This window comes from Triticum aestivum, chromosome 1B, assembly GCF_018294505.1.
Source record: "Triticum aestivum cultivar Chinese Spring chromosome 1B, IWGSC CS RefSeq v2.1, whole genome shotgun sequence".
NCBI classification, from domain to species: Eukaryota; Viridiplantae; Streptophyta; class Magnoliopsida; order Poales; family Poaceae; genus Triticum; species Triticum aestivum.
In genome coordinates this window covers 572,294,626-572,307,241 of record NC_057795.1, presented here as the reverse complement: position 1 = coordinate 572,307,241, position 12,616 = coordinate 572,294,626, and the positions used below count along the sequence as shown (strand labels likewise).

At 48.0% G+C, this 12,616-nt stretch overlaps 1 protein-coding gene across 1 annotated transcript; it reads left to right on the top strand.

The window, feature by feature from the left end:
* The first annotated feature begins 10,214 nt into the window (after positions 1 to 10,214).
* On the top strand, positions 10,215 to 12,097 carry LOC123095720 (uncharacterized). Its single transcript, XM_044517274.1, has 3 exons — positions 10,215 to 11,115; positions 11,347 to 11,653; positions 11,815 to 12,097. The coding sequence occupies exons 1-3, from the start codon at positions 10,534 to 10,536 to the stop codon at positions 11,832 to 11,834; spliced, it is 909 nt and encodes a 302-aa protein (XP_044373209.1). The 5' UTR covers positions 10,215 to 10,533; the 3' UTR covers positions 11,835 to 12,097.
* Positions 12,098 to 12,616: the final 519 nt, after the last annotated feature.

Below are 12,616 nucleotides of genomic sequence, written 5' to 3'. Positions count from 1 at the left end.
CAGAACGCCCATACTATGCCCACGTGATGGTTAGTGCTATCAGGCCAGAGGCCCCTCGGATCAAATATCCAAATCGTAGTGGATTAGGAACGCGCGGGTAACAAGCAGAGACTCACGAAAGATGTGACCCCGTTGCCCCGTCTCGAGGACTTGCGGCAAGGGCTAAGAATGCCCGGCCACGCCTCGTAATTATCTCACGGGCACCTTCCAGGTCAACCCGTCTCCACATCACTTTCCAAGTAACAGTTGTAAAGTCCAAGTATCCGTGTGTCCAAACATCAAGAGGAAAACCCAAGGAATCACCCCGGTGGGTTCCACTCAATGTAATCATCAAGGTGAACGTAGAGGAATCACCCTCGAGGTTCACACTTGAGGGGTTGCACGACAGAGTCGTATCGGAAGTGGTTAAGGAGGAAATCACCCTCGATGACCACGACCGAATAGCTACACTACAGGGTTAACATCAGAAGTGCTGTAGAGGTCTCACCCTCGGCACTCGATAGTAACCCAGCAGTGTCGAGCAACTAAGGGGAAAGTGATGTGCGGTGCCGGGGCCTGGTCTTCGATCCCGTTGATCGGGTCTTCAATGATGAAGCAGGGGCAACAAGGACAAGGTGGGGGTCACTGATGGATCACTAACCAACCTATACTAAGCAGTTTAGGATAAGCAGGTAAGGTACAATAACAGGTTACAAAAGCAGGCTATGCATCAGAATAGGAGCAAACAATAACAGTAGCAAAATCTAATGCAAGCATGAGAGAATGGAATGGGCGATATCGGGATGATCAAAGGGGGGGGCTTGCCTGGTTGCTCTGGCAAGGAGGGGTCGTTGTCGACGACGTATGTCGATCACCGGGGCATCAGCGGCCTCGGGGTCTACCGGAGAGAAGAGGGGGAAGAAACAGTAAATAATAGCAAACAAGGTACACAAAGCATGACATGAGATACGTAGCGCTAAGCCGTGCTCTAACGCGGTCCTAGACGTTATAGGTGAAGGGGGACAACAACCGGGAATGTTTTCCCGGTTCCGGACCTGTGTCAGACAGATGACCGGAGGGGAAGTTCCATGTTCAGCATGCTAGGGGCATGTGACAGATGAACGGACGCATATTCGGATTCGTTGGATTTTTCTGAGCAACTTTCATATAGAAAACATTTTCATCCGAGATAACGGTTTATTTTCTATGAATTTTAAAGTTTAAACATATTTGGAATTATTTATATTAACAGAAAAGGATATGCTGTCAGCATGACGTAGGAGTGACGTCAGCAGCACACGTGGCCGGTTTGACTGGTCAAAACTGACACGGGGGCCACCTGTCAGTGACTGGACTAATTAAACAGTGTTAATTGGACTAATCTAATACTAATTATCAAGCGGGGCCCACTGTCAGTGTCTAATTGGTGAATAGATTAATTAGTCAATTTAATTAACACATTTTCTATTTACCTAAAACATTTTATTGACTCGGCCCCACATGTCAGTGGGTTGACTCAGTCAACGAGTCAACTGGGCCCACCCGTCAGTGGCTCAGCGGGCCCCATACGTCAGCGCCAGGTCAGCCTCACCGGCGTTGGCGCCGGAAGTACTCCGGCGAGCCTGCCGCGGCGGCGCACGTCGGGAGAGGGGGTCGGGTTTCGCGCGCAGGGGGTTTCCGGGGTCGTAGCTAGGTGCTCGACGCGGTTTGACGTCACACACAAGATGGAGGCGACGGCCGGGGCCAGGAACGACCGGAACGGCGCCGGCGACGAGTAGAAACGGCGCCAGAGTACGGGCGCGAGCGGATTCAGCGTTAGAGCGCGCGAGCGGCCAAACTAACCAACTAGGCGGGGTCTACGACGCTCCAGGAGCTCGTCGGAGCTACTAGCTCGAGCGGAGGAGCTCGGTGGTGAGCCCTACGACGGCAATGGCGGACGGCGGAGCTCGGCTTGTGGGCGAGCTGGCTACGGCGAAAGGCACGACGCGAAGAGAGAAAAGGAGGAAGGGAGGAGCTCACCGGGCGGCACACACGGTGGCCCTCGGAGGCTTAGTAGTAGCAGTGATGTCGCCGGAGTCGAAGGAGATCGACGGCAGCCGGAGATGGGGACGAGGGAGAACGGCGGCTGCGGTGCTTCCCGGTTCCAGCGAAGGGGCCAGTCGAAGGAGTCGAGCCTGGCGAAGCTCACCGACAGGGTCAGCGGCGCGGGGCCGCCGGTGGCCGCGAGGACGGGCGAGGCACGGCGGCGACCGCGTCGGCCTCCTCTCCAGAACGAAGGAGTGGGAGGGAGAGGCGGAGAGGGCGAAAGGGGTTCGAGGCGTGGGTGGAGGTAGGTGGGGAGGAGGTCGAGGCGTCGAGGGGAGGGCACCTTATCCTCCTCGTCGCGGCGGAGGCGGTCGGCGGCGACGGCCCGGCGCGCGCCCATGGTCGTGAACAGGTACGGGGAGGAGAGCGACCGGGCGAGTTGGGCCGCTGAGGCTGGTTGGGGGCCAGGGGGGGGCAGGGGCTGCTGGTCGCCGAGGCCCAAGGGAGGCCAGGGCTCTCCCACCCCCTCTTCTTTTCCTTTTTTTTTAAACAGCTTTTGCATTTTCTTTTCTTTTCTTTTTAGCCAATAAAGACTTTGCAAAAGATTATTGCCATTGGACAAAATAATCTCAAAGAATTATTAGGCACTGCCAAAAAAGATTGTGAGGCTTTAGAAATAGTTTGCCATTTTCATAAATTAAAAAGGCATTTAATTATTTCTTAGGCCACTGTTTGAAGTAGCTTAGGCCACTCAAACCTTTTTGCAAAAATGTTGGTTCACCACCAAGATTAGTTGCTGGATATTCTGCACATGATGAACATTTTTGTGTTCATGTCTGAGCATTTTGAATTTCACTCATAACTTTAAATTGAATTAAACTGGAATGTGAAAGAATATGAGACAAAAATGATTAGGCACGTGTTTAGCAAAACAATTAACTTAACCCCAGGGGTTACTGTAGCATCATTACACCGGGGTGTTACAACCATAGCCCCTCCGATGAAGTGTGAGTAGTTTACTTCAGACCTTTGGGTCCATAGCTAGTAGCTAGATGGCTTCTTCTCTCTTTTTGGATCTCAATACAATGTTCTCCCCCTCTCTCGTGGAGATCTATTCGATGTAATCTTATTTTTGCGGTGTGTTTGTTGAGACCGATGAATTGTGGGTTTATGATCCAGTATTATCTATGGAAAATATTTGATTCTTCTCTGAATTCTTTTATGTATGATTGAGTTATCTTTGCAAGTCTCTTCGAATTATCCTTTTTGGTTTGGCCAACTAGATTGGTAGTTCTTGCAATGGGAGAAGTGCTTAGCTTTGGGTTCAATCTTGCGGTGTCCTTACCCAGTGACGGAAAGGGTTGCAAGGCACGTATTGTATTGTTGCCATCGAGGATAACAAGATGGTGTTTTTATCATATTGCATGAATTTATCCCTCTACATCATGTCATCTTGCTTAAGGCGTTACTCTGTTTTTAACTTAATACTCTAGATGCATGCTGGATAGCGGTCGATGAGTGGAGTAATAGTAGTAGATGCAGAATCGTTTCGATATACTTGTTTTGGACGTGATGCCTATATACATGATCATTGCCTAGATATACTCATAATTATGCTCAATTCTGTCAATTGCTCAACAGTAATTTGTTCACCCATCGTAGAATACTTATGCTCTTGAGAGAAGCCACTAGTGAAACCTATGGCCCCTGGGTCTATTCTCATCAAATCAATCTCTATCACTTTATTTACTTGCTTTGTTTTTACTTTGCCTTTTACTTTTTACTTTGCATCTATCTATCAAAAATACCAAAAATATTATCTCTATCAGATCTCACTCTCGTAAGTGACCGTGAAGGGATTGACAACCCCTAAGCGTTGGTTGCGAGTTGCTATCGTTTTGTGTAGGTACGAGGGACTTGTGCATGGTCTCCTACTGGATTGATACCTTGGTTCTCAAAAACGGAGGGAAATACTTACGCTACTTTGCTGCATCATCCTCTCCTCTTCGGAGAAATCCAACGCCGTGCTCAAGAGGTAGACCTAGTCAACTAGAGGCTCACTAGGGACATGTTGTGGTCTATGTATTCACACATGTATTACGGTTTCCAGTTAATACAATTATAGCATGAACAATAGACAATTATCATGAACAAGGAAATATAATAATAACCATTTTATTATTTCCTCTAGGGCATATTTCCAATAGTCTCCCACTTGCACTAGAGTCAATAATCTAGTTCACATCACTATGTGATTGTAATGAATCCAACACCCATTGGGTTTAATCATATCTCGCTTGTGAGAGAGGTTATTAGTCAATGGGTCTGAATCTTTCAGATCCGTGTGTGCTTTACAAATCCCTATGTCATCTCCTATATGCAGCTACCACGCGCCATTTGGAACTATTCCAAATAATAGCTCTACTATACGAATGCGGTTTACTACTCAGAGTCATCCGGATTAGTGTCTAAGTTTGCATCGGCGTAACCCTTTACGATGAACTCTTTTACCACCTCCGTTATCGAGAAAATTCCTTAGTCCACTAGTTACTAAGGATAACCTTGACCGCTGTCCTGTGATCCATTCCTGGATCACACTTATACCCCTTGATTGACTCATGTCAAGGCACACTTTAGGTGCGGTACACAACATAGCATATTGTGGAGCCTACGTCTAAAGCATAGGGGACGACCTTTGTCCTTTCTCTCTCTTCTGCCGTGGTCAGGTCTTGAGTCTTACTCAATACTCACACCTTATAACACAGCCAAGAACTCCTTCTTTGCCGATCTATTTTGAACTCCTTCAAAATCTTGTCACGGCGCGTACTCATTTGAAAGTACTATCAAGCGATTTTGATCTATCCTTATAGATCTTGATGCTCAATGTTCAAGTAGCTTAATCCAGGTTTTCCGTTGAAAAACACTTTTCAAATAACCCTATATTCTTTCCTGAAATTCTACATCATTTCTGATCAACAATATGTCAACAACATATACTCATTAGAAATGCTATAGTGCTCCCACTCACTTCTTTGGAAATACAAGTTTCTCATAAACTTTGTATAAACCCAAAATCTTTGATCATCTCATCAAAGCATATATTCCAACTCCGAGATGCTTACTCCAGTCCTTAGAAGGATTGCTGGAGCTTTGCATACTTGTTAGCATCTTTTAGGATTGACAAAACCTTCTGGTTGTATCACATACAACCTTTCCTCAAGAAAATCATTGAGGAAACAATGTTTTGACATCCTATCTGCAAGATTTCATAAATAATGCAGGAACTGTTAATATAATTTCAATAGACTCTTGGCGTCGCTACGAGTGAGAAAGTCTCATCATAGTCAACTCCTTGAACTTGTTGGAAAACATCTTAGCAACAAGTCGAGCTTTCATAATGGTGACACTTATCATCATTATCCGTCTTCCCTTTTAAAATCCATCTGTACCCAACAGCCTTATGACCATCAAGTAGTTCTTCCAAAGTCTACACTTTGTTTTATACATGGATCCTCTCTTGGATTTTATGGCCTCGAGCCATTTGTTGGAATCCAGGCCCACCATATCGCTTCTCCACAACTCGTAGGTTCATTGTTGTCTAGCAACATGACCTCCAAGACAAGATTACCGTACCACTCCGAAGCAGTACGCAACCTTGTCGACCTACGAGGTTTGGTAGTGACTTGATCCGAAGTTTCATGATCACTATCAACAGCTTCCACTTCAACTAGTGTAGGCGCCACAGGAACAACTTCATGTGCCCTGCTACAGATTGGTTGAAGTGATGGTTCAATAACCTCATCAAGTCTCCACCATCCTCCCACTCAATTCTTTCAAGAAAAACTTTTCCTCGAGAAAGGACCCATTTCTAGAAACAATCACTTTTGCTTCCGGATCTGAAATAGGAGGTATACCCAACTGTTTTGGGTGTCCTATGAAGATGCATTTATCCGCTTTGAGTTTGAGCTTATCAGGCTAAAACTTTTCCACATAAGCTTCACAGCCCCAAACTTTTAAGAAATGACAGCTTAGGTTTCTCTAAACCATAGTTCATACGCTGTCATCTCAACGGAATTATGTGGTGCCCTATTTGAAGTGAATGCGGTTGTCTCTAATGCCTAACCCATAAAAGATAGTGGTAATTCGATAAGAGACACCATGGTATGCACCATATCAAATAGGGTGTAGCTATGATGTTCGGACACACCATCACACTATGGTGTTGCAGGCGGTATTAGTTGTGAAACAATTTCCACAATGTCTTAATTGTGTGCCAAACTCGTAACTCAGATATTTATCTCTATGATCATATCATAGACATTTTATTCTCTTGTCACGATGATCTTCAACTTCACTCTGAAATTACTTGAACCTTTCAATAATTCAGACTTGTGTTTCATCAAGTAAATATACTTAGAATCTACTCAACTCATCTGTGAAGCAAGAGCATAACGATATTCACTGCGTGCCTCAGCACTCATTGGATTGCACACATCAAATGTATTACTTCCAACAAGTTGCTCTCTTGTTCCATCTCACTGAAAACGAGGCCTTTCAGTCATCTTGCCCATGTGGTATGATTTACATGTCTCAAGTGATTCAAAATCGGGTGAGTCCAAATGATCCATCTGCATGGAATTTCTTCATGCGTATATACCAATAGACGTGGTTCGCATGTCTCAATCTTTTCAAAAACGAGTGAGTCCAAAGATCCATCAACATGGAGCTTCTTCATGCGTTTTATATCAATATGACTCAAATGGCAGTGCCACAAGTATGTGGTACTATCATTACTATCTTATATCTTTTGGCATGAACATGTGTATAACTACGATTGAGATTCAATAAACCATTCATTTTAGGTGCAAGACCATTGAAGGTATTATTCAAATAAACAGAGTAACCATTATTCTCCTTAAATGAATAAGCGTATTGCGATAAACATAATCCAATTATGTCTATGCTCAACACAAACACCAAATAACAATTATTTAGGTTTAACACCAATCTCGATGGTAGAGGGAGCATGCGATGCTTGATCACATCAACCTTGGAAACACTTCCAACACATATCGTGATCTCACCTTTAGCTAGTCTTTGTTTATTCCGCAGCTTTTATTTCGAGTTACTAACACTTAGCAACCGAACCGGTATCTAATACCCTAGTGCTACTAGGAGTACTAGTAAAGTACACATTAATATAATGTATATCCAATATACTTCTGTCAACCTTGCATGCCTTCTCATCTACCAAGTATCTAGGGTAGTTCTGCTTCAATGACCGTTCCCCTCATTACAGAAGCACTTAGTCTCGGGTTTAGGTTCAACCTTGGGTTTCTTCACTAGAGCAGCAACTGATTTGCCGTTTCATGAAGTATCCCTTCTTTCCCTTGCCCTTCTTGAAACTAGTGGTTTTACTAACCATCAACAATTGATGCTCCTATTTGATTTCTACTTTCGCGGTGTCGCGAATAGCTCAAGGATCATCATATCTATCCCTGATATATTATAGTTCATGACGAAGCTCTAGTAGCTTGGTGGCAGTGACTTTGGATAACCATCACTATCTCATCTGGAAGATTAACTCCCACTCGATTCAAGCGATTGTAATACTCAGACAATCTGAGCACATGCTCAACGATTGAGCTTTTCTCCTTAGTTTGCAGGCTTAAGAAACTTGTCAGAGGTCTCATACCTCTTGACATGGGCACGAGCCTGAAATCCCAATTTCAGCTCTTGGAATATCACATATGTTCTGCGATGTTTCAAAAATGTCTTTAGTGCCTTGAGCACTTTTATACTTGACATCAAAAAAGCTCTTAGCAAACGAACTATACGATCTTGTGCTATGCTTAGGATTGGGTCTTGTCCATCACATCATTCTCCTAATGATGTGATCCCGCTATCAATGACATCTAATGTCCATGATCAGGAAACCATGACCATATATTGATCAACGAGCTAGTCAACTAGAGGCTCACTAAGGACATGTTGTGGTCTATGTATTCACACATGTATTACGGTTTCCAGTTAATACAATTATAGCATGAACAATAGACAATTATCATGAACAAGGAAATATAATAATAACCATTTTATTATTTCCTCTAGGGCATATTTCCAACAAAATATACAATGTCTATGGTATTTGTTTTTTTGCGTAAACAACTGATTGGTGGATTAGAGTGCTTTGAGCACTTTTATGATAGATGGGTCTCATGCGTCAGGAGCTAAATTGGCAAAAAGTCATATGATACTCTTTAATCTCCTTCACCTTTCTAGTTGTTTCACAATGATGTTTTGATGATCGTAGACGATCATCGAAACAGAAAACATGCAACACAAAAGTCATATGAAACCGCAAGAAGAATCTAGGGTTGAAAGAAAATTTCAAATGGTAGACCGAGTGTGAAGATTTTGTCGAAATCCGTTCAGGAAAACTTCAAACATGCACGAAATTTAACATTTACGGTCCATGAAATTCTGAACCGACCATCTTAATGGAACCACTACGTTGACGTATCATCTTTGTTGTGTAGAGCATATATAGAATCGAGACATTATTGTGTAGATTAGAAGGGAAGGAAAAGGCGCGGAGACAACATGCTCGGTTGGAAACCACCCCCGCGTCGCCCTGTACCTGGCGACTCGGGGGGCGAAACTCTCGCCGTACCCTCATTCCTCCATTCCCCCCTCATCTCGCCGCCGCTAGAGGCACCGGCCGGCGAAACACGGCAGGTTCCGGTGACGTCGGCGACGAGGTCTTTCTCCGGCAGGCGCTGGAAGGCGGGGTTCGCCTGGATTTGACGCGAGAAGGTTGCGGCGAGGCGCTCGTTTCCTCCTGGCTGGGCAAGATGCAGCGGCTGGGCTTGTGCGCTGCTTGTCCGTGGGGCGCGGCAGCTTAGCTGGGTGATGGCTGTGGGCTCGGCCGGCTGTCTGACGGACCTGGCCGTGGCCTGTCCATGGCGGCCTGGCATTTGGCGTTGCCGCGCGGCGACGGGTGATGCAGCACTCTTCCACGTGGAGGATCTGGTTGGTGCCCTATAGCTTGGTTCGATTTGGCTGGTGGCCTTCGCTCGGCTGGATCTGGCGTGTTCAGGCCTGATCTAGTCCTCTATCAACCCTAAGGCCCCGCGGTGGTTCGGGCTGCGGCTAGTTTTTGTCCATGTCCTGAGAAACCGGATCGGCGGCTCTATGCGGGGACCGGGAGGTTGACCATGGCGGCGAGACCGGTCGATGTCTCTATGGTCCATGGCTTGGTGATCATGATTCAGATCTGATCGACCGAGTGGGGTAACTGTAGACTACGCTGCAGCGATCTCATGAGGTTTCATGACGGTGATGGTCATCGAAAGATCTTTAGAAATCTAGTGGTTGACTTTGACAGTGAGATGCAAATTATGGTTGATAACTTGACGCAGAGGGATGGTTGTGCAGTTGCCCTGGTGTGGAATTGTGGAAAAGTAGTGGCGACAACACTTGAGTGACTTTGGTGGTGGTGTTAATCAAGCACCTGGTCACGAGCCGGGTGAAAGCCTAGGTCTGACCAGATGATGGTTATACCTGGCAATGACGATGTTTTTACGTCGTTACCTTGTTGAAGGCATTGCTCGGATATGTTCGGATTGATTCTTCAGGGTGAAGGCCTAGATTCTGGCCTTGGTGGTTGGATCCGATGACAGCGACGAGTGAGTGTCACTACCTTGTTGAAGGCGTTGCTGTTGAAGAACCTCGTCGTCTTTGCGATGTCATGAGATGGTTGGTGCGGATATGGTTTTTGTTGTAATTTGTCGGTCAAGGATCTGATCATCTTGGGTTTTTTTTCCGTCTACACATAGCTTTGGTCTTATATGACTTTGCTATTTGCCAGCGTGTTTTTGTGTGCGTGCGTTTGTGTTGGCTGTGTGCATTCTAACTATGCAGAGACCGGATGTATGCTCTTTGGGTTTGTATCCTCTTGATGCTCCTATTTGAGCCAATAAATCCACCTTTTTTGTCGAAAAAGGGAGGGAAAAACCATGTACACCCACGGGCACCTGAGCACCAGCTTGCATCGAGTATGCATCGCCAGAGCCCTCCACGTCGGCTTCATTGCATCCGTCGGCTGGCTCGCTGGAAACGCTCGATTTGAGCGTTCATGCACAAACAAGTCAACATATGCTTTAAGCATCGTGTCCTGCAGACTCAACCGTGTTTGCGCGGAACAAAACAGCCCCAAAACAAATAAAACAGCCTAGTTGAAGTTGGTGCAGAAAACCAAACAGGTCCATAGCGTTCAATCTGGCCTGCCAAACGCGGCACACAATTCTGGGCAGCCACTCTTCGTCGATCGAACGCTGCAGCGAAGCACACCTACGAGCGCTCAGCATAAAGCAACGGCCGTTTTGTTGCTGCGGACCTGCGGTCGACCGAAACTGACAAGCCTCCAACCGAAATTCTGCCTCCCGCCCAAACGAACCTCTTCCCCCTTCAACCAAGAAACGCCGCCCCGTTCTTGATTCTTGATCCCACCCTCGGCCGCGCGCGGCGATGGAGCTCTTCAAGGACCCGCGGTCCGTGCGGCTCAGGAGCCACCTGGGCACGTACCTCTGCGCGCTCGACGGCGGGGCCGTCTCCCACGGCTACCGCCGCAACTCCCGCGGCACGGTCTGGGCCGTGGAGCTCGCCGGCGACGACTACGTGCGCCTACAGGGCCACCGGGGACTCTACCTCGGCGCCACGGAGCTCCCCGCCGACGTCCTCGGCCGCGGCCGCGGCACCCGGGCCTGCTGCGGGGTCGTCCTGGGCTCGCCGACCTGCCCCAACGACAACGCCTTCCTCTGGTCGCCGCTGCGCGAGGGCGAGCTCCTCGCGCTGTCCGGGCCCTACGGCCGCCTCCTCCGCGCCAGGTTCGGGCACACGGCGCAGGACAACGCCGTCACCGTCGACCTGGACGCCAACCCGGAGGAGAGCTCCTGGGTCGTCGAGGTCGTCCCGGCCGCGGAGGTGGCGCTGCTGCTGCCGCCGTCGCCACGCCCCTGCCGCGCCCAGTCCTGCAACGCCCGCTTGGAGGCGGACACGTCGGAGTCGGACACGGCGTCCAGCGTCCTCGCCAGGGTGCGCTCCGCCAAGGTACTCGAACGAACAGAAGCCTGATCGATCCTATCTTAATTTCTTGATTCCTTTCTCCGGTTCTTGCGCAATCCGAAACAAATTCGTTGATTCCTTCTTGACTTGCCACGGTGGATTCATGCGTATTTGCAAGCCGATTCCTACTTTCTTGAACGCTTTTTCCTGAATTCTTGTCGGGGGAAGAAGAAACTTTCTTTGATTCGTCGATTTTGCTTGCTCGTGATTGCGCAGGACATGACGAGTTCACTTGCTACGGTCGAGGAGGAGCCCCTGTCGATGCCGGCGCCGCGGCTGATCTTCTACAACACCTCCAGGGACGACGGCGGCGTGGACGAGTTCGACGAGGGGACGTGGAAGTACTTCTCGTTCCAGGAGCAGAGCCTGGCGGCGCTGCGCCGCAGGCTGGCGGAGGAGACCCGGCGCCAGGACTTCGTCGTCTGCCGCAGGAGCGGCCCGGGGCTGTTCCCCGTCGTTCTGGACCTCCCTCCCGGCAACAGCCAGATGGAGTTCGTCCTCGTCCCGGCGTCCTCTCCTGCAGGTAAACGATGGGGTCGCTCTGCTTCTCTTCCTCTCTGTTTCCTGCTCTGGTTCAGCTTCTGAACATTTTGCTCTGAACTTCTGAACATTTTGTTCTTCAGTGCGTATAACTGAAACCTGTAAAGCAATTTTAGTTACGGTTTTGTTCTTCTGTGTTTGCAGTTGCAGACGGTGTTGCTTAAGATGGATGTGGCCCGGGACCGACTATAGGAAAAGACGGAGAGAACTTCAGTTCGGTGCGGCGATATGCATTTTGCGGTGTATATTCATTGGTACTGTGTGTACAAGAACAAACTTGTTATTACTGTGAAAATTCAGACACCTAGGATGGGGTCTTACCCTATTCTGTTTTGTTCTGTAGTTCTAGAGAAATGACATGGAGTTTGTCAATGTATACCTTTTTTAGGGTATTGAACATAATAGGTACTAGATGGACAGAATTACAGATATGTCCAGTATACTTTTTTTTAGGGAATGTCCATGTTTAAATCTACGATGATCAATCTCTTCGATTTTCAGCAATCGGTCTACGAGCATCTCCAGCCGTGCCCCCAACAGGTTCCCAAGGCCATTTTTTAGCGCCGGCGGTGAAAAAAACGGCCCAGTCGTGTCCCTAGAAGTCCAATTTTCGCCGGTTAGGCCCGAAACTGGCGCCGGCGGATTCAGGCCGAACCCCCTTTCCTCCTTTTCCTCCCTCTCCTTCCTTCTCCCTCTCCTCCTTCCTTCCTCCTCCTAGTGGGAGTAGGAAAGGGGAGTCCTACTCCTACTAGGAGGAGGACTCCTCCTCCTGGCGCGCCCTAAAGGAGCCGGCCGACCTTCCCCCTTGCTCCTTTAGATACGGGGGCAGGGGGGCACCTCTAGACACAACAATTGATCTCTTGATCTCTTAGCCATGTGCGGTGCCCCCCTCCACCATATTCCACCTCGATCATATCGTAGTGGTGCTTAGGCGAAGCCCTGCGTC